General features: G+C 46.5%; 1 protein-coding gene across 1 annotated transcript; it reads left to right on the forward strand.

Annotated features, from left to right (window-relative positions):
* Positions 1–26,137, forward strand: DSTYK (dual serine/threonine and tyrosine protein kinase). Its single transcript, XM_062013736.1, has 13 exons — positions 1–373; positions 7,330–7,715; positions 14,812–15,475; positions 18,135–18,409; positions 18,766–18,849; positions 19,904–20,080; positions 20,368–20,497; positions 20,748–20,904; positions 21,620–21,752; positions 21,944–22,057; positions 22,534–22,648; positions 23,727–23,861; positions 24,841–26,137. The coding sequence occupies exons 1-13, from the start codon at positions 1–3 to the stop codon at positions 25,026–25,028; spliced, it is 2,931 nt and encodes a 976-aa protein (XP_061869720.1). The 3' UTR covers positions 25,029–26,137.
* Positions 26,138–27,548: the final 1,411 nt, after the last annotated feature.

Below are 27,548 nucleotides of genomic sequence, written 5' to 3' on the forward strand. Positions count from 1 at the left end.
ATGATGAGGAGATCCCGGCCGCCTGGGGCGCGCCGTTCCCTCTGGGAGGGCGGAGAGGCCGGGAGCTGTAGCTTGGCGGGTGCCGAGTGTCCCCCGCGGTGGGGAGGGGATAGCGGAACGGACCCGGAGGACATGGAGGGCGAAGGGGCCCTTTCGTGGCGGGGTCCCGGCGGGGTGATCCGCGACCTCTGCCGCTCCTTCGGCCACTACAACCGGCACCTGGCGCGGCTGCAGCACAACCTGCGCGAGACCAAGAAGTTCTTCCGCGACGTCAAGTACTCCCAGGGGCACCCCTTCGCTTCGGTGGCGACCAGCGAGAGCATCTCGGATGAGGCCGGGGACGGAGCCCCCCGGGACGACCCCGCGTCCGGCGGTGAGAGGGGGGACTGGAGACGGGCGGGCAGGGCCTGCGGGCGGGCCGAGAGGCCTGTGCTTACAGCGTGTGTGCGGAGGGAGCGAGGGCAGGCTGTGGGGGCGAAGGGGGGCTCTGGGGTGAGCTGTGGGCAGCGAGGGCTGTGGCAGTGGCGGGGAGAAGGGAGGGTTCAGCTGGAGGAGTGGGTGAGGGGGAGCTGCTGGGGGTCTGTTGGGTCAGTGATGGGGAGTTAGGTGCGATGGGGGTGTATGTGGAGAGCTGGGGTGCCTTGGGGGTGGGATGGGAGCGGCTGGGAGGGGTGGGAGATGGAGGATCTGTCCCATGTGCCCTTCTGCCCACCTTCATGACCGCCACCTTGCAGCTCCCAGCCTCCTGTAGCCCTCCCTCGAGCAGGGGAGCGATACAGCGGCTGGTGGGCAGCAGCTGGCGTCCAGCCAAGGTCAGCCCACCGCGTCCCCTGTGACCTGTCAGAATGGGGGTGGATAGCTTTGCAGAAACGTGGTGTGTCTGTCTGTTTCCATCATTCTCTGACTTCCAGGAGGTTGAAACCGCTTGGTTTCACTCATTTTCTGTGCAATTGCATCTTTGAATGTCTTGTAGGGCTTTGTAGGTGTGGATGCAGCATGAATTCAATATTTCTGGCACAGGAGACTAATTTCACCAATATCCTGCCCATTATTTCAAATACAGAGACCTTAGAACCCTCTCTTTTCTTTTTAAGCTACCTTGACCCAGTTTGACTTTATTGCTGAATGTGTTACCAGCTGACCCTTAAGTATCAGGGCTTCAAGGAGAGGCTTGACTGCTTTGGAGCTTGTTCATGCAAACAGTAATAACAGTGTAGACTCTTGGTTGAGGATTTCAGGCTGCAGAGGTTGTATAACCTTTGCTGTTCTCCACAATCAAAGTGGTAGTTTTCAAAGTAGTTGCAGATTGGACAGAGACCAAATGAACAAAACTACTCTGAGTTAGAAGCATAGAATCATTTCAGCTGGGAGAGACCTTTCAGCTCACTGATCCAGCCTCTGTCCCAGCCCTATCAGCCACCAGCCCATTGCCCTCAGTGCAGCACCCACCCAGCTCTGAAACCCCTCCAGGGATGGTGACTCCAGCAGCTCCCTGGGCAGCCCCTTCCAATGCCTGACAGCCCTGGCACCAAAGAGATTCCTCCTCACATCCAGCCTCAACCTCCCCTGGTGACACTTGAGGCCGTTTCCTCTTGTTCTGTTGCTTGTTACCAGTGAGAACAGACCCATCCCCACCTCACTACAGCTTCCTTTCAGGTAGTTGTGGAGAGTGAGAAGGTCTCCCCTGAGCCTTCTTTTCTCCAGACTGAACAGCCCCAGATCCCTCAGCCCTTCCTCACCCGAGACATGCTCCAAACCCTTTCCTAGCTTGGCAGCCTAGCCTCTGGATCCTCTCCAGCACCTCAGTGTCCCTCTTGTAGAGGTGCCCAACACTGGACACAGTATTGGAGGTGCAGCCTCACCAAAGCCGAGTGCAGGGGAAAGTCTCAGTGGAAGTCTTGAGGAGGAGTGTGGAAAGAACAGTGTGGAAGGAAGAAGGACAAGGAGCAGGTCTGGGTAATATAATGGAGGCTGGCAGCTTTCTGAAATGAGTCAACTGCAAAATAACTGTGAACCAACAATGATGATTATTTAAGATGTGGGAGGACACAAGCCTTTGCCTGAAACCAGAGCTGTGATAGTACTTGTTACCTTTGTACCTGGATAATCATCTTTGGACAGAGCTTCTTGCTTCTGTAAAATTTTAATTGTGTTGTACATTTCCAGCACTTTGAAACAGTGGCTGGTAATAAGGCTTCACCCTCCACCCCCCCTTGTCTACCACAGGGAAATGATTTTAAGTGTTAGAGGGGTTAAGGAGCAGAGTTCTTGCTGACTTCAGAACCTCTTTTTCTAGACTCTGCCCTAGAAGTGATGTCAAATTAGGGACTCAGGAGCAGATTTTGTTAAAACATTTCAAGATATTAAGAGATAAAAATCCAGCAACCTTGATTTCTACTGACTGGGTGGGTGTTTTGCCCCCCTTCCTTCCGTGATTGACATAATTTGAACTCTTTGGTCTGTTTTTTTTTGATATATTTCTTGCATTATTTCCAAAATGTCTGTGAGCTGAGCTGTTGTACAGAGATCTGCAGTGTCTCAGGGTTTTGGTCAGCAGCTGTGGTGTGTAATCTTAATGAGTGTGTGCTGGTAGAAAGCCTAAGGCTTGGGAGTCTAATGACTCCATACAAACAAGTATGATAGGACAAGGGGCAGCGGGCACAAGCTGGAACAGAAGAGGTTCCAGAGACACACAAGGAGGAATTTGTTCCCTGTTGAGGTGAGGGAGCACTGGCAGGGGCTGCCCAGAGGGGCTGTGGAGTCTCCTTCTCTGGAGACATCCCAAACCCAGCTGGGTGAGTTCCTGTGTGCCCTGCTCTAGGTGGTGCTGCCCTGGCAAGGGGGCTGCACTGGATGAGCTTTGGAGCTCCCTTCCAGCCCTTGAGAGTCTGTGATTTTGCAGGGGGTGAATGTATTATTCAGAGGGTCTGGAGGAGTTTTCATCCTGATGCTGTATTGACTGAGTGTCTGTATTGTGGTTAAAATGTGACTGCTCTGCCTGTACTGCTGTGATCCTGGAGGGCTTAGGGCTCCTATTGTGCTGTGAGGTGTGTCAACAGGAGAAGCTGGGTTTTAAGGCTAGATAGTGTGTGGAGGGGTGGTCTGTAAGGCACTTGTGAAATAACTCCTCAGATAGATGGGAAGAGGCACTCACTGACAAGCCTGGAGTTAAGCAGGAGGTGAGGGTTTTGGTTCTGCTACAACGGCTGCTCCTGCAGGAACCAGTTCTCTTGGTGTATGGATTAGTCACGTGTGTTCTGCTGGGATTAACACCCTGGTGCTGGTAGGTGTGGGGTAGAACTAAAACTTGGTTGATATAACTGAGTGTGTTAATCATAAATCTTGTAGTGGTCAAAGCTGGCTGCAAGTCATCCCCAGCACCACGGGGAGATGTGTTTGGAAAGAGAAGTCAAGAGGGTCTGGCTGTGTTTAGGCACTTAGGTCTGTGGGTCTCATTGAAAATAGAACAGAAAGACAAGTGGTACTGGCAGTACCTTGAAAAGGGGATGAGTGAAAGCTCAGGGCTTCTACAGATTCCATAAATCCAAGCTGAGATTCTTCTGATGAGTGTTTTGAGTGAATTTTGAGATGAGCCTTGGTGAGAGATGCCCTTGTTCTTGCACAGGCCTCCTTTCATCTAAAGGAGCTTAACAGGATGCACGCACTTGAGGACTCCCCTGCAGCCATGGTTTTGAAGTGTCTATCACATGTCCCCCAGTGATGTAATATTTGGACACAGTGCATAGCACCAGCTAAAATTGTTGGCAAAAGTCATGTCAGAAGCACAGAGATGAGAGTTCCACTCCGTTTCTTTAGTAATATGCTTATTGTTGAGGACCACAGGAGGTCAGATTGTTCTCCACTTGAATTCACAGGATTGTTGAGGTCAGAAAAGACCTTTAAGATTGAGTCAGCTGTTACCTCAGCACTGCCATGACCACCACTAACACATGGCTTTTGAATATCTCCAGTGATGGGGACTCTACCACTTCCCTGGGCAGACTGGCACAGGGATTGACAAACCTTTTGGGGAAGAAGTTTTTCCTGATGTGCAATCTAAACCTCTCCTGGTGCAACTTGAGGCTGTTTCCTCTTGTCCTGTCACTTGTAGCTTGGGAGAAGAGACTGATGGCCTGCCCCCGCCACAGCCTCCTGTCAGGGAGTGTCAGAGAGTGCTGCTGGCTGCCCTCAGCCTGCTCTTCTCCAGGCTCAACACCCCCATTCCCTCAGCCCCTCCCCAGCCCCTTGTGCTCCAGCCCCTTCCCCAGCTCTGTGCCCGGCTCTGGCCACGCTGCAGCCCCTCAGTGTCCCTGTGGCAGTGAGTGAGGGGCCCAGCACTGACACAGCCCTGGAGCTGCAGCCTCCCCAGGGCCCAGCACAGGGGCACAATCACTTAATTGATTTCACAGGTTCTTGACATTCAGATTAGTATCATCACCTATTGAGTACTGTATGAGGGATCTGTATAGAAATAGTATTGTGCTTTCTGCAGTGCAGAGCATGAGCAATAGCTCCATTGCTGTGCAACTCACTTTAGATTTGAGACCTTGAGGTCACTGCAGGATATCCAGGTATAGATGCACGCAGGGTTGAAACCACTGCTGGGACCTGGAGGCATCCCAAACCCTGTGTGCCCTACTTTAGGTTGCACTGGATGAGCTTTGGAGGTCCCTTCCAGCCCTTCTCTGATTCTGTGTGACCTGGCTGCCTTGATGGTGCACTGGGTTAGTTCTGGTATGGCTGAATCCTGCTTTCAGTGCAGGATCCAGGTTTGTACTTCACATGCTGTGAATACTGCAGTGTGACAATGTTAAATGATGTGGCTTTGTACGTGCTACAGCTTGTAGTAAACCTGTTGAATAAATGCTGATGACAGGGAGGCTGTGTGCATGGAAAGGTGAAAGGTAGTGTAAAGATGTTGCATTTGTGTGGTTATTCTGTGCTTCAATAATTGAATGGAAGCTGCTGCATGTCAATCATTTTGTGCTGGTGTTAAGTATCTGTACTTACAGAGGCTGCCCAGGAGGAGGAGAGGGTGCAGTCTGCCTTCTTTTCTTTCAAAGCCCTTTGCAGAGGAGGCTTCAAGGCCTGTCCAATGCCTTCTGAATTGCTTGTTTCATGCTTGGTAGCTGAACAGAGAGCCTGAGTTCCAGTTGTCCTTTCAATAGATGTAAGCACATCAAAGAAATTCCTCATCTTGTAGATGAAGGCTTGAATGTGCAATTGATGGGGTTTTTATCTTCTGTGAGTGGCTAGACAGATCCTGCCCTTCAGCTGCTTGATGTGGCCACTCTGCTATGGTTGTGGGTCTTTGTTTAAGGAACTGTTGTGGAGAGTCACACTTCAGGAAGTCCTTTTCCAAACAGTTTATGAGGATCCTTGTCTGGGTCTGTGTGGGGCAGAGGTTCAGGAGAGGTGGACTGCTGAGTCACAGAGAGGATTTCCTCTTGGTGTGGGATGGAAGGACTCCTCTGATGATGAAAACCCCTCCAGCAGTCCTGTTTCCAGCCTTCAGATTTGAAGGACTGATAAGTCTTAGGCAAAACGTTAAAGGAGCCTTACACTGGGTCTGAGACACAACTTGGTGTTGTTCCAAACTAGGCTGATCTTAATTAAAACAGAGGGATGGAGTGCTATCAGGATGAGTACTAGAACAGCTGTTGTATGTTATCTTTAATTTGGTTGGTAGTGTTAGAAATTTCTTGGGATATGAAAGCATCTTGTTTTCTTGGGGCTTGAGATGCTGAAATGATTTTTGGATGCCAGGACGTGACTCATTAAAAGGATTTTAACAGCCCTGGTAAAGTGGGACCTTCCCCTACAAAGTCCCTGCTGGTGCTTCTCTGTTGTGTTGTATCTGAGTTTATCTTTAAGCTGTTGTCAGTTTGCCAGATATCAGGGCAACTGTGCTGGTTTCCAGCTTTCAGGTTTGGCAGTTCTTTTGGGGACTGGTGTCTCCATTTGCCATTTCATTCTTGGGTGCCATCTGCCTTTCCATCTGGGAGCACGGGCTGGCTCTGGCTGTGCAGGGACACTGTTCTGTGCTCACAGGAGTTGTGCTGAAGTGCAGCAGATGGGGACTTTGTATCCACTTTTTTTTTCCCCCTGTACTACCAGAACAATTGTGTTGCTATGCATGAGGCATCACAGTGCTGCTGAGATGTGTGGGGAAAGCTGTATTTAGGACTTAGCATACAGAAGCTAAATTCAGTCCTGAGACTGAATTAATGTAGTAAGGCAAGTGCAAGGAGTTGCAGCATCATGGGCTAAGAATTTGAAGGGCCTAGTTAGTGGGATGGTACATCTGATGCTTCAGAAGGGAGATGGGTAAGGAGAGTGATTACAGGGGGTCCAGCTGCTCTGAAGAAGATAGAGATGTTGAGTGATTTCCTTTTGCAGCTTAAGAGTTGCTCTTAGAGTTAACATCAGGCAAACTGTGCCTATTTAATTGAACATTATAGGTTAGGAAAGATGTGTGCTGTTACTGCCATCAAAGGAGTGAAGCCTTTTCTTGCTGTGCTTTAGGCTGCACTAGGAACCTTTTGACTGCTAGCAAATGGTGCCTTTCCTTGGGCCCATCTCTACCCAGCTACTGTAGATGCCATGACTGTATTTCCAACATAGCCAATTGCTGGCAGAGGCTATTTATCCTGCTACTGAGTCTCAGCATACTTGATCTTGTCATCTGCTTCATGCAGAAAAGCAATTTTGCAGGAATGCCTTTCCTTGAGGCTAGAAAAGAGGTTTTGCTGCTTTAATGTCAGTGATCCTAGACTTTGGTCGAGAAGCTTGTGCAGTAGTACTCTTGGGATTTGACATTTTTTAAGTGTGTGGGTGGAACTGCCACCAGTTCACAGCTGATGGAAAAGTTATTTGTGATACGTAACAGGAACATTCTGTACAGCCACACCATCAGAAGTTGGGAAGAGGTAGGTTTAGTGACCCACAGGGCCTCCTTGAACTCTGAAGCAAGCTGAAACACTCTTCCAGCCCAAGGCACAATTACCCCTTTCATTGCTTCCACCTTGACAACTGTTTCCTCTTGACTTTCAGGCCTACCATTAGTCTTCCACTAAGCTGCTGAAGAGACCTCTGTGTAAACACTTTCCAGTGGAGCAGGTCTTAGTGGCTTTGTGAGAATTAACCCTCTGTGTTGGTGCAGGACAAACGCTGAATTGCTGACAGTTTCAGGATATGTAAGCAAATTCCTGCTGCTCTGTGGGTTTCTTGGCAGGCTTTGGGGCACCAATGTCTGTGTTCAGCTGGCTTAGAGATACCAGACTTATTGTTCAGCCAACCTCTTCTAATGCAGCCTGCCTTCGATTTTAGGGCAGAATTTCATTTCCTTCCCTCGCCACGAGGAAGAACATCTCCAGCGGACTGTGAGCTGGCACCCTTGCCTTCTGATCCTTGGCCAGAACTGTAATGCCAAATGCCAGTTACTCAACATCCTGCTGGGTGAGAAGCTGCTCCCTACCACCAAAATCAGCAACGAGGAGAACTGTAAGAGGCGACGGATCCGTTTCACGCACGGGACGCAGACACGGGTCAGCCTGGCGCTGCCCGAGCAGTACGAGCTGGTGCACATGCTGGCAGCACACCGAGGGCACTGGGACACAATACCAGAGGAGGACTTAGAAATCCATGGGGACAGTGAAGATCCAGCTCACCAGATAGCAGAGCTGGAGGTCATGCTGCCATACTCACTGCTAAAGGTAACCGAGTGTCCATCATCACAGTGAGCTTAAGGTGTAACGTTGATAGTCCCTCATGGTGTAAACTCTCAAGCATAGGATTCTGGGGTGTTTTTTTTTTAGTTGAAGCCAAAAGTCTGGTGTTGGGACTTTAATTGGACATCTCTGTCTGTGCTTGAGTGCTTTTGTTTCAGTGTTGACTCCTGGCATTCTGGGATGCATCAAGAGAGTGTGGGCACAGGGCAAGGGAGGTTCTGCTCCCCCTCTGCTCTGCCAGAGCTGCTGAGGCCTCATCTGGAGTCCTGGGGCCAGCTCTGGGCTCCCCAGCTGCAGAGGGACAGGGAACTGCTGGAGAGAGGCCAGTGCAGGGCCACCAAGATGCTGAAGGGATGGAGCATCTTCCTTGTGAGGAAAGGCTGTGGGACCTGGGGCTGTTCAGCCTGGAGAAGAGACTGAGAGGGGATCTCATTAATAGTTACAAATATCTCACTGGTGGGTGTCAGGAGGTTGGGGCAGCACTGTTTTTCTATTGTATCCAGTGACATGATAGGGGCTGATGGAAAGATGCCGAGACACATAAAGTTCCATTTTAACATAAGGACAGACTGTTTCAGTGTGAGGGGAGGGAGCCCTGGCCCAGGCTGCCCAGGGAGGGTGTGGAGGCTCCTTCTTGGGAGGTTTCCAACCCCACCTGGACACGTTGCTGTGTGACCTGATCTAGGTGGGACCTGCTTTGGCAGGGGGGTTGGACTGGATGAGCTCTAAAGGTCCCTCCCAACCCCCATCATTCTATGATTCTATGACCATTCCTCTAACACTTCCATCCATCTCAGAAGCCAAGCTTACTCAGATGTAATTCCAAGTGTCTCCTAATTTTTTCCTCCAGTTTCAAGGGCATTCAGAGTCAGCTTTGCTATTTGATTGTAGCTAGAAGCTGTTGTTAAAGGATATGTACATTGTTTTCTCTCTCCTGAAGAGCTTGTCAGAAAAAAAGCTTCTCAATTCCAACATCTGATAGAATGACCTGACTTCATTTGAGAGGGTGGCTTTTTACATTTCTGTGGTGTCATGGAAATCAAAAGTGTGAAGAACAAGGAGGAGGTGGGAGTCTGTTCCCAGTGTGGTGTCTGACATTTGTGACCTTCCTTTTACTTGTCCATAAAGCATTTTCCTGTCTTATGAATGTTGCAATTTGGTTGTCAGCCAATACCTTTAAAGGTGAGGCTTGTATTTCACAGCTTTTCATAGCTTTTTATAGCTTCCATAAGCTTTCATTGCATTTCATATCCTAGGTTGAGCCTTTGCACTATAATACTTCAGGAACTGTGGGTTTGGTAGTTGAGGATCTGGAATAGCTGAACTATAAATAGCAAGGGAACTTTTTTCCTGGACATAGGAATTGAGGTATGACTTTTAAATAGGCAGAAAATGAAGACCCAGTCTGTCTTTCATCAGTTTGAAACAGGTTTTGCAAACTCAGTCTGTAGCTAAAGTTAAGGCTGTCCTAAGGAGATCACAGAGTCAATGTTGTTGTGTGTTTGTGGCTTCCAGCACTGACTGAAACAGAAGGGCCAGGTTTGTATCAGCCATGTGAGGCAATGTTGGGGCTGCAATGTAAATGCCTCTCCTGCTTGTAAAAATCCTGCCTTTTAAAGTATTTAGCTTTCCATTTATTACTTGCTTACATTTTTATATGGTCCAGTTTAGACACAGTGCAGTTTACAACCCTCTTTCAGATTTCCAGTGTGAGTGACAAAGATCTCTCTGTCTGCCTTTGGTTATATTTGGGACACCAAGATGAAAACAGCTACTCAGATTAATGTGAAAAGGGTTGGTGAAATAAAAAGCTCTTCTAGTAGAAGGAGAGGAGAGAGGGTGAATCACAGCTAGCTTGAGATTGATTCAAAGGATTCCTTACATGAATTTGAGGGGCTAAAGGAAAAACAAATTCTTTCTTTAAGGCTGACAGGAGAACATAATGCATTGCAGCAGGTAATGGGGTTTGGATTATCTTCCTGTCACATTACAGGAGGCTGACCTCCCATTGTGAGGCCTGTGGGGTTTTTTTCCACCTTTCTACCTAATGTGTATTCTCCAGCTCTGCTCAGCATACAGCCAAGACAACAAAGTTTTTAAAGTAATTACCACTTCTGGAACTGGGGGAGTATACATCTGGAGCAATAATGGATGAGGGTTTGTTTGGTCATCATCCAAAGGTGCGTGTCTGCAGAACTACTCTGCAGGAGCTTCTGCTTTTTCTTAACTCATGAAACAAAACTGAGTCTAGTAACAGTTGCATCTTTCAGGATAAGGTGATATTCAATACAAATATCAAGGAGTTAGATTTGCCCAGAAGCCAAGTTATTTGGAGGAGCTCAGCACCTTTTGGGCAGAGGGAGAGGGAAATCAATCTGGATTTTAACCCCTGTGTTTTCATCTGTTTCTTGTTCCCAGTGGCAAAGTGCTTCTAAGTAGTACTGTGTTGTATGATAACCCTACAGTCTAGATATTCAAACATCTTGCTAGTGTTTGAACAAACAGTTTGGGGCCTTTATGGTGAGTTTAGATGAAGATTCAGTTTGTGAATTTCTGTCTGAAACCACATTCATTCCACATGGTGAGGACACTTCTCAACCAGCCAGCTGCCATCGAAGGAGCTGTCAGTGACTTCAGGAGCTGGGGATGCTGTGCAGCTTTCCAGGCCTAAGACACTTAACTGCACAAGCTGGCTTGGGCACCTCAATTACATGCTGCTGGTTTTGTTCAGGCACTTTATGCTGAATCATGCTTCTTGCTGCAGATACTTGTTTGCTAAATCCAAACTTGTTAGCCATTACTCCAGTAAAGAAAAGCTAAGTTATTTCTAAGTTAACAGTATCCAAATCTTAACTGAACTGTCTTTTTACTTGGAAATTAGTTCAGTACAAGTGAAGAATATACTGCTTTTTAATATCAATCAGCCAGTGGAGCACCCTGAGGGTTTTTTTTCTGTAGTCTGATATCCAGGATGGGACCATTCTCCCTTTTCTGTGTTACTGAAGGATGTCTCAAAACTTGTTTCACAGAAAAGGGAGTGAGGAGGGAGCCAAAAATGTCATTTGCATGGGTTGGCTGCTGTGAGAACACTACCCTATGCTAATAGGTATGTGAACTTAGTTATTTTTAAATGTAAACTATCAAGGAGGAGGGAAAAAACCACTTTGGCAAAGCTGCTTTATTCCTTGGGGATCACTGTGCACGGGAATGCATCTGGGCCATGGCGAGTGATCCATCTAGATTATTAGATTTATAGTGGGAGTAAACAGTTGGCTCTTTCCCTAAATCTTATCAGTTGTGCCTGGAAGCTGAAACAGGCTTCTTTGAAGTATTGGTTTCCATCTGGAGGGTACAGCTTGTATGGGAGGAGGGTAGCAGGGCTGAAAGCTTCCTTTCTCATGCCTTTGTCTTGCTTTGTGCTTCATGCTATTGAGTCTCTGGCTGAAAAGTTTTAGCCAGGGCTTGTAAGGAAAGAAACATTTTCAGCTCCTCTGATAAAGCTGGATAATGAATGAAGAAGTGCAAGATGGTTCTATGAGCTCTAACAGAAGATTTGGATTAGTTTGGGTTTACTGTTGCATTTCTCCAGGTACTGTAGCAGTGGTTGGGGCCATGTGCAATAGTAGTTGTTGTAAGTAGCAAAGAATCTGGTCAAATACCTATTGTGTGGTTATATTAAAGGACATCCTGCTTAAAACTTGGAAGAACATGCCCTGATCTTCTCAGAAGTATTTCTAATGTATTTGGTTGTGGAATTAATACACAAAGTTGAAAAGCTTTCACACTCTTCTTAGCCCAAAGCAAACTGATGCCATGTGGAGTGCTGAGATGCTCCAGCCACTTACCAGAATCAAATGCCTGAAATCGTCTTCATCTGTCCCTTTCCCCTGATATAAATGAGGATAGAAGATTCTGCACCATGAAGTTATTCTTCCACCCATGTGAAACCTGTTCCCTCTGTTTCTAGCTTTGCTCATTTAGTGATGTGTCTTTTATAAGGGGAATAGTTCATGGTCAGAAAGAGCTTTTTTCCCCCTCAGGCTGTTTCGTGTGTGTGTACAACTCCTGGGCTTTCTTGGGCTGGCCCTGCCAGCAATGGAGAAACAAATTCCCTGATGAAGTGGGTTTCAGAGTCATTGCACTGAATCAAAACAATGTTCTGTGAAGGACAGCAGTGTTTGCTGGAGAGCAGAGGTGCAGGTCAGTTTTCTTGCCTGGGATTCTCTCTAAATTAAGTGTTTTTGAACTTCTGGCTCAGATCCCAGTGGAAACACAAACTGTCCAGAATTCAGAGAATATATGTGTTAAATCCAAGTAGAACCTCAGGGTATATCTGTAGCTCAGATTAATAGGGAGCCAATTAAATTAGCTCACATATAATAAATGCAGCAACTGTCAGACTTCAGTGATTCATGGACTATTCTTGGAAGGCAGAGTATTCAAATTGGTTAGAAAAAGACTGAGCTGGACCTTCCATCATAATCTGCTTGGTAGGACTTTGGTAGGTAGATTCTCAGCACCTCAGTTAACTATACAAAAAGGGATTAAACTGCCTGAAGCCTAGTAAATAAGACAAGGTCCTCTTGGGGTGTAGCAAGCAAATGCTTTTTAACTGACTTGCACACAAGGAATTATCTGTTGACTTAGAGAAATGGCACATTTCAGTGGTCCCTGAATACATTTAGTGAGTCTGCACTTGTATATTGTAGGTCAAGACCTACTTGATCCTTTTTGTTCAGGAATATGGGATGCAAGTGGTCATCCTGGCATTGCATGTCTGAACCCATAGATGAGCATGTGGTGTGTCTGCATGGTGTTCTCTTTAAACTGTATGTTTGTGTGTTGCTGTTGACAGCTCCTCTGCATCATTTTTGAAGTAGAAGAGCTGTAGCTCTTGTGTACATGATGTTCAGGCTGCTAAGTGGGAGGCTTTGATATTGTAAAAGGGGCCTTTTAGTGAAGGAAAAGAGGAGTGAAGTTACTTGACAGCAATTTTGTGTTTACAGAACATGTCAGGAGTGTTCCAGTGTGTTTGTAGTGGTGTGACCTTGTGAGAACCAGCTTAAAAATGTTAGGAATCCAGTGTGAGTCACAGGTATTCCCCATATAGGAAGACTTAATCTGTAACAGTATGAATCTGCATAGGCAATGCTGAAACCCTTGTAGGACATGAAAAAAAACAAAGGGCTAGGCAAGAAATGTTGCTAATTCTCTTTGGCAAAGCCCAAGAGGCTCCCGTGGAACTGAAAGACCAGTTGCTTGAGCTGTGTTGGGTTGTCTGTGTTGGTTTGCTCCCTGTCTCCTAGAGACAGCACTGGCTTCCTCCTTTGTTTACAGTCACTGGTGTGACTCATCCCTCCTGGTGAACATTGCAGCACTGCACACCCCATTCTGCTCAACTTGCTGTGCTTCACACAGGTTGGGCTTCAGCACTGAGGTGTGCAGCAGCAGGGGCTTCCTCTTACCTCTAAGGGCAGTCAGGAGATGTGATCAAGTCTTTCTCTTTTCTGGTGGAGAAAAATGATGGAAGAGGTCTTAGTTATTGCCCACTGCTCTGAGTCTGGAAGATGGCACTTGAATTCTCTCTGCAGGCTTTGATGGTTCCCCCCCTTATTTTGGTAGTGATACGTGCAATTCTAACGCTGCTCTTCCATATCCAAAGGTTCATCTTGTCTCCTTCCTTGAAAGGGAAGGAAGCAGGTTTCAGAGCTGTCCCTTTTTAGTAGATTTAGTAAGAAGTGCTGGCAGCAAGAGCATATGACCAAAGCAGTGAAACTCTCTGCAGTAAGCAATAACATGCATCTCTTAGCTTTTGGTTGGATTTGAAGAAAATCACAACTAAGCCTGTCACAACCATCTGTTTCCTCCTTGTCTGTCCTTGGGCTGCAGACTCTTTGGAATCAGTTATTGTGCTGCCTTTGTCTTGGCAGTAGTGGCTAGAGGAGTGCTTGCTACCATTGGAAGCTACACTGCAGAATGACAGCATGGATAATCTCCTGAAAGAGCTGCAGATCTAGTAAACATCAGTGGGAGGGGTTGTTACAAAATAGGGCAGCTGTAAGCTAAAGATTGATGGCTGATCTGTGATAGCATTTACCTGGGAAAATGGTTTTAAGCTTTCACAGAATCATAGCATGGTGGAGGTTGGAAGGAACCTTTAGAGCTCATCCAGTCCAACCCCCTACCAGATCCACCTAGATCAGGTCACATAGGAACGTGTCCAGGTGGGTTTGGAAGATCTCCAAGGAAGGAGCCTCCACACCCTCCCTGGGCAGCCTGGGCCAGGGCTCCCTCACTCCAACACTGAAACAGTTTTCCCTTATGTTTCAATGGAACTGTTTGTGTTCCAGCTTCATCCCATCACCCCTTGTCCTGTCACTGGCTACAACACAAACAAGTGCTGCCCCAACCTCCTGACACACACCATTGAGATATTTGTAACTATTAATGAGATTCCCCCCTCAGCCTTCTCTTCTCCAGGCTGAACAGCCCCAGGTCCCACAGCCTTTCCTCACAAGGAAGATGCTCCATCCCCTCAGCATCTTGGTGTCCCTGCACTGGCCTCTCTCCAGCAGTTCCCTGTCCCTCTGCAGCTGGGGAGCCCAGAACTGGCCCCAGGACTCCAGATGAGGCCTCAGCAGATATGGCAGAGCAGAGGGGGAGCAGAACCTTCCTCGACTTGCTGGCCACAATCTTCTTGCTGCCCCCAGGCTGCCATTGGCCTTGCCCACAAGGGCACGTTGCTGCTCATGGTCAGTTTATTATCACCCAGCACTGCCAAGTCTCTCTCTGCTTTGGTCTGAACTGGACTAAAACACAAAGACACTTGGTTCAAAATAAGCTGTTTGGAGTCAGTGGGCACTGAGCCATGTCTGGCTGCATCCCTCTGAGGGCTGTCACCAGCTTTGCAGGCAGGCTATATTCTAAAGCACGATGCTTTATGTGAGACTCCAGAGCCACTCTAAAAGGTTTGAACCTTGCTGGTTTTTGCGCTTGGAGCGAGTTACAGCGTGGTTTTGCGTGTATCACTTCACAAAGGATCTGTACATACCTATCTTTCTCACTTCCCCACTGGCTATAGGAAGTGGACATTGTGGTAGCACCATGTCGTGGGTTCCAGTCTGCTGAAGCCACCTTGAGAGAGTACGTGAACCAAGTCTTGCCCGTTGTCATCTTTGCCATCAGCGAGGCTGAACTTTCCTCGTCCGACGAGAACGAGCTGCGAGACATCAAGGAGAAGTTCTCTTTGCCCATTTTCTTTTTCAAAGTACCAGACTTGGGGGTTGATCTGATCTCTCCTAAAAAACCTGAGAATGAAAACTCCTCCCTTTACTGCCAGCTGATGGACTTGGAGTACCTGAGCACTAACCACTGCAGCTGTGGGGTTCCGGGGCCGGACGCTGATGCCCAAAGCATGTTGGTGGAGCAGTCGGACAAGCTCCGACTCTTAAGCACTTTCTCCAGGCAGGTGCTTCAGAAGCATCTTGTGGAAGCAGCTACCAGTTTGAACGAGGTGCACTGCCGCTGCCTCGACATCTTCATCAACCAGGCGTTTGACATGCAGCGGGACCTGCAGATCACTCCCAAGAGACTGGAATATACCCGCAAGAAGGAGAACGAGCTCTACGAGTCTCTGATGAACATTGCCAACCGCAAACAGGAGGAGATGAAGGACATGATCGTAGAGACTCTTGGCAATATGAAAGAGGAGCTCTTGGAGGATGCTGCTAATATGGAGTTTAAAGGTAACTAACTGGGAGGAGAGTGATGGGAACGAAGAGGTTTGGGGGCTTTAAAGGAGTGTGGTGGTGTCTGAGGTCTGCTAAGGGTTGGGGGGATGGCTGTGTAGACAAGAGACTTTGCAAGAAGATTCACAACTAATCCATAAGGGATTTTTCTGTGCTATCATCTGGGTGAAAACCACAGTGGGTAAATGAGGGACCTGAGCATACTAAATCTTAGTTTCTTATAAATCAGATCTTGTCCCCCACAGCTTCAGGATTTTAGGCTATTTGGCTTCTCTTCTTTAATTCCCTATTCTGTTGAAGAAAACAACTTGCTCAGCTTTGCCTCAGTGGATGTGTTTGAGACTTGGGAATCCATCTGTCTTAAAGTAATAAAAACATCTGTGTGAGTGTGAGCAGTGAAGGCTTCATTTGTACTTTCGGCTTGATTTCTTTGTCAGACAGGTTTGCATAAGACTTTTTGGGTATAGAGCCTCCTAAAGTGAAACCCTTCTGGGTAGGTAAGGTTTTCCTTTTTACAAGAAATCATCACAACATGTTGTGCTCATGAGCCCTATGCTTGGCATTGAGTGTGTGTTTTGGGGAAATGTGAGAGTTCTCACACTATCTCCTAGTATCAGAACTTCCAAGAACACAGAAGCTGGAAGCATACAGAATGATGTGTAAACTGTGAAGGGTAAGAGGCTGTCCAAGTTTTGTCTGTCATAAACATCAAAGTGAAGGTTTGCAGAGGTTAAGCATAAAAATAACTTGTGTTTTCAGTGGTGTCCAATGACAGGACAAGGGGCAACGGGCACAAGCTGGAACAGAAGAGGTTCCAGAGAAACACAAGGAGGAATTTGTTCCCTGTTGATGTGAGGGAGCACTGGCAGGGGCTGCCCAGAGGGGCTGTGGAGGCTCCTTCTCTGGAGACATCCCAAACCCAGCTGGATGAGTTCCTGTGTGCCCTGCTCTGGGTGGTGCTGCTCTGGCAGGGGGGTTGCACTAGATGAGCTTTGGAGCTCCCTTCCAGGCCTTGAGATTCTGTGAAATGCAGTTCACTGGGCTCTGATCAAGAAAGATTTCTCTGTTTAAAATCAGAAATAGCTCTGGGCTATTGGTTTACAAGAAATATTTTTTTGTGGATTGATTGCTCTTCTGAGGCATGAGACACACCAAAACTCCACAGAATGCTGTGTGTCTTGACTTGCTTCCTCCCAATTTGAAACTGGAATGTTACCTCCTGAAACAAGCAGGAGAAATGATGGATTATGTTTCATCCTGCAGGTTGAGATCTGGATCTTTTTGCTTCTGTGGGTGGGAAGTGGATAAGATCTTTCCTATTTCTTGAAGTGTTTGCTGTGTAGCACCTATACAAAATGAAGAGCTTGCTTTACTGCAACATAATGTGTTTGCATGCTGCAAAAACCCCCCAACAAACTAGCATATGCTGAAAGGACAGGGAGTGTGTTGTTATTTCCACCTGTTCAGGGCAGCTATTGCTCCATTAGCAGGACAGGTCCTCTATTCTGTCTGTCCTACTCTGTAAAGAGCTGGAGCACTGCAGTGCCTGAGTTGAGGATTGTGCATGTGCATGAGTGTGTTTAAGGGCAGCACAAGATAAAACCCCTGCAGTAAATACATCTATATGTTCTGTGTGCACAACAAATATCTCTTGGAGTGCAGCATCTTGTTGGCTTTCAGTTATTTGAAGCAATATCCTAAAAGCAAGGAGGTGTTACTTGGAGGAGCTAATGCCATCTGTTGATCACTGGATTTCAGTAGGCTAGACTGTGGTGTTGGCCAAAAACCCAGAGACAAGGTCCTCAGCTCCTGCTATAATGTAGTGTTGCTCAGAGTGGTTACAGTGTGTGAGCACCCATTGCTCAGTGTTTAAATATACCAAGTGGTAACCAACACTTTCAAAGTACCAGGAGAGATTTCCTGTAATCAATGTGGCTCTTGTATCACTTTCTTCGTCATTTTCAACTTCCAGCAGTGCTGATGGATTGCAGCTTGGCCTGGAAGAACCTCCTGATCTGGACTTTAGAGAGAAAGGCAGCTTTGTGCTTCTGCCCTTTAATTTTTGAGATGATAGTTGGCTTGTGATCACTGTGTAAACCTGGAGTAGCCACAAGGATGCTTGTGTAGAGTCTGCCAAGGTGTTAAGAGTGTCCTGTGACTCTGAACATCAGTGAACAGAAGCAAACATCAGAATATTTTCCACCTTGGTGAGCTGTGAGTTTTAGCTTCTCTGAAACTGGAGTAAGTGGGTGTGTATTCCTGGAGCTGCTCTAATGCTTTAGTACTTTCTGTCATAGAACTCCAAATGAGGATTGGGTTTGGGGCCTGGTGGAAAAACAGGTGTTGTGGTGTCAGACCAGCAAAACTGGAATCCTCTGCAATAGTCACTGTATCTGTTCTGCTATTGCTCATGAGGGTTTGGGGTCTTTTGTATGACTTAAAAGCACTGTTGGCTTCAGTTTGTATCATCTGGATCTAGAGCAATGAACCTCTGAAGGTGGAAAACAGTGAGAGAGCATTTGGAGCAGAAGCTGGCTGGGCTGGGGCTGTGTTGTGACTCCTCTGCAAACCACTCAGAGCAGTTCTTGGGTAGCCATTGTTGCAACAATGATGTGTTGAATAGAAAAGATGCCTCTCTCTTCTCTTTTTTGTGCAGACATCATCATTCCTGAGAATGGGGAACCTGTTAGTTCCAAGGACATAAAGTGTTGCATTAAGCAAATTCAGGAACTGATTATTTCTCGGTTAAACCAAGCAGTTGCCAACAAGTTAATTAGTTCAGTGGACTATCTGCGAGAGAGCTTCGTGGGGACTCTGGAGAGGTGTCTAAAGAGCCTGGAGGAGTCTTGGGAGGTTTCAGTACATCCTGCAAGGAGTTTGGAGAAGTCAAAGGACGTTTCTGTACACATCACAAGCAATTATCTCAAACAGGTATGGTGACTCCAATATTCTTAATCATTATCTTTATCCCGATCCAGCAAGGGCAGAAGGAGATTGAGCTGCTCAGTGACATTAGAGAAACACAGCTCTGGAGTATTGTGTCAGTCTGGTGTCATTGAGGGAGGTGCTAAAACTGGGGATCAGTCACTTAAAGGCTGAGTACTTACCTTTCCTAAATCTGCATCTAGTAATCAGAAACACCTATGAGCATAACACAAGAAATGAATTGAACCAAATGCATCATGGAGTGTCCCATGTAGTGGCCATTTTTTTCATGTTCAGAGGGTCTAGTTAATTTTATACAGCTTGCAAAGTTTCCACACTTACATCTTTCACCTCCTTTCCAGATACTAAATGCAGCCTATCACGTTGAAGTCACTTTCCACTCTGGCTCAACAGTGACCAGGATGCTGTGGGAACAGATCAAACAGGTATGAGCATCTTTATTGTTTATTTCTAGTACATGTCACTGTGTAAGGAAATGGTTTTGGAGCAAAGAGTGATGGGAATACTCACAGCTGCTCTCTAAACTTTATTTCTGGGCACATGCCTTGGAAAGCTGTTGCTTCCCCACTCAGCACTGAGGCTGTGTGTATAGTTTATTCCAGTGTGTATAGTTTATTCCAGAGCATGCTAATACTCAAAGCAAATAGCTCTTTAATGTCTGGCTTTTTCTTTTTCCTGTTCTGAAACACTGAAGGAATGATCAGCAGTTTGAAACTCTTGCTGTTTATTTTGGGTAACTGGTTGTTTATTTGGGTTTGGGGGGTTTCTTGTGGGTTAGTTAGTTTGTTTTGCAATGTATAGTGATTCAGGTCAATTCACTCTTCTTCCTCTAGAGAAGACCAGATTGCTTCCTGTCTTTGTTTTAAATTTGTCTGGTAAAGCATTCAGCCTTCTGAAGTTTTTGCTTGGAGCTGTTTATGACCTTTACTGCTTTCTCCCTCTTGAGACTCCTTGTATGGATGAGTGAGAGGAATATGAGTGGTTCCCATATAGGCGCAGTGCAGACTGATAACAAACCTTCCCTCAGCCTGGGGGAAGGATCCAGACTGGGTGTGCAACAGCAGAATTTCTGTGGCTTAATCACCCAGCAATTGAAGTGGTGCATACCAACCCCGAGGACTTCTGCTCCTTGTCCAGCAAAAAGCTGCTTTGCTTTAGCTTTCCCCAGTTTAGGAACATCTCTCTCCCTGAGTCTCAGGGTTTCTGCTTACACTGACTGATCTCCTTCTCTGGACACATTCAAATCCCACCTGGACGCGTTCCTGTGGGACCTACTCTAGGTGGTCCAGCTCTGGCAGGGGGGAATGAGCTTGGATGATCTTTGGAGGTCCCTTCCAACCCTTCAGATTCTGGGATTTAGCCCAATCCAGTGTGCAGGTGACTCTGCATTATCACAAGGTATCTCAGCAGTCTGAGTAAACTGGCTGACCCTTTGCTTTTTTTGTGCTGGTGTCTCAGTTGTGTTCCCTGTTCTGCTAGATAATCCAGCGGATTACATGGGTCAGCCCACCTGCCATCACCAGTGACTGGAAGAGGAAAGTTGCTCAGGATGCTATTGAGAGCCTCAGTGCATCCAAGTTAGCCAAGAGCATTTGCAGCCAGTTCCGGACCAGGCTCAACAGTTCCCATGAGGCTTTTGCAGCTTCTCTGCGACAGGTGAGTGTGTGGAGCTGGTAAGGAGCATTTGTTTCATACATTGCCACTTGTGGAAAGAGGATTTGTAACAGTAGTGAGAGCAGAAAGAGAAGCTTGTGCTATCATTGCTGCCATTCTGGAAGTGGAAGTGGCAGAGCTGACGTGAGTGCCCTAATACAAGGTCCTATTGTTAAACTAAGCATGCTTTAAGTAGGAGCTCTACCTAGTTGTGCAAGGACCCTCAACCTCATTACACTAAATGCTTCACACCAGGCAGGATGACAGGGTGTTTGTGATCTCTTTTGCAGTTAGAAGATGGCCATTCTGGCAGGCTGGAGAAGACAGAAGACCTGTGGCTGAAGGTGAGGAAGGATCATGCTCCTCGGCTGGCACGGCTCTCGCTGGAGAGCAGATCCCTCCAGGATGTGCTTTTACATGGTGAGCTCTGTGCCTGTTCTCTGTGTTGTCTTTGCTTGCTCCTTCTGAAGCAGTCAGTGGGTGTAAAGGAGTAGGAGGGGTGTTTTGCTTTTCACTCGACTACTTCAGTGAGCTTCCATCTGACACATGGCGAGTACCTTGAATTGTGTAGCTGCTGGCCCATGAACAGCTCTGGGCTGCCAGCCTGAGAGAGTATGGGAAGGGATAAACACATCTTAACATCTGACTCAGTGGATGTTGTGCCTTACAGGCAAACCAAAGCTGGGCCGTGAGCTGGGCCGAGGACAGTACGGCGTGGTCTATCTGTGTGACAGCTGGGGAGGGCATTTCCCCTGTGCACTGAAATCTGTTGTTCCTCCAGATGAGAAGCACTGGAATGACCTTGCACTTGAGTTTCACTATATGAGGTGGGTATTGTAACTGTTCCTCTCTTTCCTTGTGCATCTCCTTAACTTCACTGCTGTAAACCAGATGCTGTTGCAGCTGCATAGGCAGAACCTTGCTTCCTACAGTTCTACTCTGCCATCAGTGATTTGACCTCACGAAATGTCAAGGTGCTATTTCTAGCGAAGGCAAAGTCAGCTTGCCATTGCCACTGCAGGAATGTCACAGGCACAGAGTGGTAAGGCAGGCATGCTCCTTCCTCTCTTCATCTGATTCTCTGGTGTCTGTGCTGTTCAAATGCCTGCTATTTTGCAGTCTAAATTAGAGTTAATAGAGTATGATAGCAAACAGTCCTCCACTGACATTTGGTGGTGAATCATGCCTCCTTTCCCAATCTTTGTCCTCTCTGAATTCACAAAAGAAAACCATGGGTCTGTGCTGCAGAAAGCTGAGCTTGTTTTCAGTTCAACAGCTGCAGGCAGGTGCTGCAGTACTGACAGCTGAAATAACACACAATTGCTTTGGTACTATAACCTTTAGTAGGCTTTCCTGAGTTTAACTGGCTCAGACAGCTGTATACTGTTCTGCTCCTCAGAACTGAGGGGTACTGAGGCTGTATCTTAATCTTGTACTAAAACTGCAACTATTGGGCATCCTACCTTTACAAGGTGAACCTTGGCCTGGGCTGGAGAGGAAGGGTGTAAAACTGACCAGCTTTCTGTGCTGAACTCTCTTTAGGTCTCTGCAGACACACGAGCGGCTTGTGCACCTCCATGGGTCTGTGATAGATTATGGCTATGGAGGAGGCTCCAGCATTGCTGTCTTACTGATCATGGAAAGGTTGCACAGAGATCTCTATACAGGACTAAAGGTAACAACAACCTCTGTGTGTATGTCTCTGTACATTTAACAGAGACATTAAAAATCCTCACTGAAATACCTTTTACTCTGTGAAACAAAATCATAAGTGCTTAGCTTTCAGTGGTTTGGGGGTGGGGGGAAAAGAGGGAGCAAAAGTAACTTCCACTTGAGGAGTTCAATGTGTGTGTGTTTGTTCTTCAGGCTGGGCTAGAATTAGAAACACGATTACAGATTGCCTTGGATGTAGTTGAAGGAATCCGTTATCTCCACAGTCAGGGACTTGTGCACCGGGATATCAAACTTAAAAATGTCTTGGTAAGGAAAACTTTTTGTATCTGGCTAATCCTGAAGTCTTATGAGGTCCTTTTAGTGGGAAGGAGGAGTATCATATTAGTGGAGTACTAGCTTGCTTTCATGCAGGATCTCTTCACTTTGTGGCAGTCAGGCAGGACTAGCTTTGCAGTGAGGTTTCCATTTTCAGGCAGAAAGCCTTAGGGGAAAGGGAGCAGTGGAGTGACTTCTCTTGGAGGTGGAGAAGCTACAAGTAGGATTTCCAGTTCCTGGTCCTATGAAATTCCAACCCCACCCTCTGCACAGAAGACAAGTGGAGGCCTGTCTTGTTACTGAGCTTAACTAGGTAAATGTCCAAGATTCAGAGAAGCAATCAGAGAAAGCTTACTTAAGAACAAAGGCCCAACCCTTCAAATGTGAACATAGCTTTAAATATTCAAAAGCAATACTAAAACTGAAAGGTATGGTTATCAGCTGCCTGTGTATGAATTCTTCTACAGCTTGACAAAAAGAATCGAGCCAAAATCACTGACTTGGGGTTCTGCAAACCAGAAGCCATGATGTCTGGCAGTATTGTAGGCACACCCATTCATATGGCTCCCGAGCTCTTCACAGGTATGCTCGTTGATTGAATCCACTGCTGTCCTGCTCTGGCTTGAATTTGGAAGGGCATTACTTTGAATTCATATCTCAACTTGCTTATGAAAGGGAAGACTAATGATTTAAAAGCCCTCACCAACCAAACCCAAACCCCAGAAGACCACCTGCTTACAGTGCATGCTATGTAATCCTGTATTTTGTCAGTCTTAAATCTTTGCTTACTGGAAAGACAACTCTGGAATTCATAAGCTTGGAAGGGATTAATATTCTTGCAATTGGAAAGTGAAAGTATTTGTAATTAGGAAGCTGGTAATATTTGGCATTCCCAGGCAAATACTTCAGAAAGGATCCCCTGTAAGGAATGTCCAACCTGTTACTAACATGTGGAGTGTGTTCAAATTCACTGTGTTATGCTTTTGGCATGTGCTCTCTAAGCTTTTTTCCTCAGCAAGCATCTTAAAGTAGCCCTTAGAGGTCTGTACTACTTAGCAGAATCCTTTTGGTCTGTCAAAGGTGCTGTCCCTGCTTGCAATCACATGAAGCAACATTATTTGTGTTTAGAAAATACTATTCAAGAGGTTCTTCCTACTAACAGTGAAATACTCATGACTAGCTAGACCTTGACCTTAGAAGTGAGCATTGGCTTAGCCCTTAATGCTTTTAATGTGCTCAATTTCTCTTATTCAGTGAGTGAACTTGCTATAAATGAGTAATTGCCAAATTGAGAGGCTGATATTAGCTCCTGCCAGACTCCTGGGCTAACAGCAGAGCCAGGCAGAGCTGGTAGTCTTACAGATGTTGAAATCTGACACACACCTGAGCACCTGTACTTGCAGCAGTCCATGAACCTTGGCTTGAGAACTGCTGGTACAGGTGAAGTGTAGAAACCTGCAGGGAACTGGAAAGTCTTAACTTCTATCCCTCCACCTCTGGCAATGACTCCTGATGTGTTACTGGGCTTCATGCAAGTCTTGCCTTCTGGCAGTAAAGCTGTGGTTTGAATTTGAGGCAGTAGAACGCTGGTTCTCAAGACTACTCAGTTTCCAGTGATGAAGGTGTTTGCTCTGCTGATCAAGTGCATTTTTTGTCACAGGAAAATATGATAACTCAGTGGATGTTTATGCATTTGGCATTCTCTTTTGGTACATTTGTTCGGGACACGTGAAGTTACCAGAAGCTTTTGAGAGATGTGCAAGCAAAGATCACCTTTGGAACAATGTCAGAAGAGGTATAAATGGCTTATTTGAACTCTATTGGTTGATACTTTGTGCTTGAGTAAAATCTAAGGAGATGAGGAAATCCATTTTAATCCTCCTGTAACTGAAAGGTAAAAATACAAGTTGTATTGACAGGCTGAAGAATAACACTTCCCCTAGTGAAACCTGGACATAGTCAAAGTCTAGCTACAGTTAACAGGGACTAAAAGAAGCTTTCAGTTAACCACCTCTTTGCCATAGCACTCAGCTTAAACCATGCTGAGTACTGCAACACTTCTGATGTAAACCAGACCCCAAAAGCAGCCAGGCATGATCCCCTAAAGAATGTTTAATCCCTTGCAATGTCTGAAGGCTGTGCTGGTCTGTGCATCAAATGCTTCATGTGCAGCACTCAGAGGAAGCTGCACGTTGAGTAAAACACACTGTGGTAGCTGGTGCCCCAAATACAAGCTTTACTCTCATGCATTTGGTGTGGTACTGTTTTGTGGGAGCTTCATCGCTCGTGCTGCATGATGGTAGCAGAATGCTTTGCTATTTTATCCTTAGTTCCTGTCTGTATAATCTCTCCCTTTCTCATGTGAAAAAGATTAACTCAGATGAGTGAGTCTTGTATTTGGTCAGAAAGCTGCACTCACTGCTTGTTCTCATGTTGAACTTGCTCCCAAAGGCACTGTTATGAGCAGGTGGGATGGGGGGGACTTGTTTTCTAATAGGGGAGGGTATTAATTTTCCTCCCAAATAGTGGGAAAGGCTTCAGTGAGGCAGTGTTGGCTGTCTGCTGGAAGCGTGCATGATCTCTGAGCACCTTCAGCAGTGCTCCCAAAGACCTCTCAGCAGCACTGCTGAAATGAAAACCCTCAGCAAGAGCATGAGACCCCCAGACAGTTGACTTCAATCACTTCAGCCTGCACTACAGCAGTGAGCACCAGACAAAGCTGCTGTCAGGTTTGAGGTGTGCTGGTGGTAACCACATCCCTCTCCTTGTTGCAGGAGTTCGCCCGGAGCGTCTGCCCGTGTTTGATGAGGAATGCTGGCAGCTGATGGAAGCCTGCTGGGATGGAGACTCCTCCCAGCGTCCTCTCTTGGGGATTGTTCAACCTATGCTGCAGGGGATCATGGACAGGCTCTGCAAGTCAAGCTCTGAGCACCCAAGTAAAGGCTTGGATGACTCTACTTGAAAAAGGAAGCACAGAAGGCTTTTAAGTTGTGGGAGAGTTGTGAACCCCTAACTCTGCAGGTGGCTTCTTGGGATGTAGCTCTTTGTGGTTAACATGAGTGGGACAGGTAATAAGAAGCAGAAGATTGTCGGTAGAGGTGAGCCCTTGGGGTATCCATCCCCCCTGGTACACCCCACTGATGCTAGTTACCCCGCTGCAGCTTTTGTCGTGGAGTCCTACAAACAAGGCAGAAGATCCACCCCCTTGAACTGCAGGGGATTTCTGCCAGTCCCACACAAACACCAATCAAAGCAAAAGCATCCTGTGTGTTTCAGGTAGAGTCTCTGTGTCCAGGAGTTCCTCACAACAGTCTGTTACTCAGTACAGTAAAAACTCTTCCTGTTGAGCTGATGGTCACGGGGTGGCCTTTGGTCCTCACAGAACCACCCCAGTCACTCCCCGATCAGCACCGCTTCCAGTGCCCTTGGAGAGGAGAGAGAAGGCAGAGGCTCTAGGCTAGAAAGTGTTCAGAAGCTAAAAGCACCCACCTGTATTAGCTTCTTGCAACACTCCAAATGTTTACATTGACAGGAGCAAAGCTTCCATGTTTTACCTAAGGGGGGATCTATCTGCTGTTCTGCTGCAGTGCAAACACCCCAGGTTATAAGCTATTGATCTCTTATGTACCCTTCACCTTTTCCTTCTGTAAACAAGCTCTTCTTCTTTTTGTCTGGTAATTCTGCTTCATAATTGTTACTCAGATGTCTGGAGAAACCTGACCTTTCTTTTTACAGTCTTCTGTGAAATGGAAGACTGCTGAGAGATTACATATTGTAACACTGAAACAGAGTCATTACAGCTAATGACTGTCCATGGGGAAAGTGCCAATTCATTTTAATTAAACTTGGGGTTTGAGTTAGTTGTGAAGGCAGTGACAGTTTTAAATTGGGCTAACTATGACAGACATGTTTTAAAAATAAGGTTTCTTCAGCTCTTTTAAAGGCACATGCTTGGTGGGAGCATACTCCAGGGAAAACAGCTCATCCATTCTCCTTTAATAGCTGCATATTGTGGCTGTGTCTGTTTCACTGTGGGATCTCTAGTCTGGCTATACTGAAAAGAATAAAACATGGGAGGGAGGGAGGGAGGGAGGGGAATCCTTCCCAAGGAAGGTTTGGGCTGGAGGGGGTCCTGCTGCCCTTCCCAAGAGGGGTTCCTTCTGAAGGTAGTATCCTTGCCCCCTTTCCTTTTGCATTCCTGGGGCAAGATTTCTGTTGATCTTACTGTAATGTACTTACAAGGGTGGAGGCTGAAATAGAAAATGCACCTTGTTTATAACTTGAGGAGAATATTGAGTTGGCAAGTTCTCCCTGGGTTTCCTGTTCCTCCCAGCTGCAGCCTTTGTTTCCCAGGAAAGCTAGCATGCTGCATCCAAGGCAGTGTGGGCATGTGGAATTTACTGCACCTTCTTCCTGGGATTTATTGGCTAGTCTCCAGCAAAACTACAACAGATAGTCTGCCTGTTAAACAGCTTGAACAAAGGAAAGGGTAACATAACCCTGCAGTATTAGTTTAGTTTAGCTTTTCCTTTGTGCAATAATTAATGCTTTTATATATATAGATATTAAAAAAGATGAGGGGTTTTTTACTTACCTGCACATGTGGGCATTGCTCTGGTCTGTGGGGGCACAAACAGTTTGGTTCTACACAGACACAGCCTCTCTGGCTGCTCCAGCTGGGAGTGCAATGACCAGGAACCACAGGAGCAGAGGAACAAATACTTTTGTCTTATGTATAGAAGCTTCAGGAGTCCCACTGCCTTGGCACACGCTCACCCACCAGTGACACTAACAGTATTGACTGTGTTCTGCTCTGTGTGGTGCTTAGCAACCTTATTTAAACCCAGGAGAGCCCAGGGCAGTCTCTTGCAATGAATTTAGAGGTAGCTTGTGTAAATAATAAATGTATGAATAAAACTGACCTCTCTGTATATGCAACTCCAGAAATGTCTTGTACAGCTTTTCCTGTGGAGCCAGCTCCAGACACCTGATGCCTTTTTACTGTAGTCCTGTAGCTTCATGTCTTTGGTTCCATTTGGTTTGTCTCTTTTTCTTTTTGCATGTTGTGGACCTGCAGCTTTTCCTCAACTCAGTACAACCACATCTCTGCATTGAATTGTGGTGTTGCTGGGTATAAAGTCTGCCTGACTGAATTTGTCTGGAGAGATTTCACACACCCTGTTTATCTTTAAAACTAGTGAAACATACACACTCCCTTCCCCACTTAGAGCAAGGGAAACGAGGTGAATAATGACTTAGTCCATGGACTGTCAACTGAAAGTGGTACCAAACTCAAACACCTTTGAGACTGAGCTGAGCACGTGCTCTTCTCCCCCATCAGGCTACTTCTATCCCCTCAACCTCCTGCAGATGTTTGTTATGAAGTGTTATGTTGTAAAAGGGTACTTGGAGCCAGAGCCCTGTACCCCCTGTAACCTGTCATACATGGACACAACCTCCTGTTCCAGTAACATCATCATTG

This window comes from Colius striatus, chromosome 22 (assembly GCF_028858725.1).
Source record: "Colius striatus isolate bColStr4 chromosome 22, bColStr4.1.hap1, whole genome shotgun sequence".
In the NCBI taxonomy this organism is placed as follows: Eukaryota; Metazoa; Chordata; class Aves; order Coliiformes; family Coliidae; genus Colius; species Colius striatus.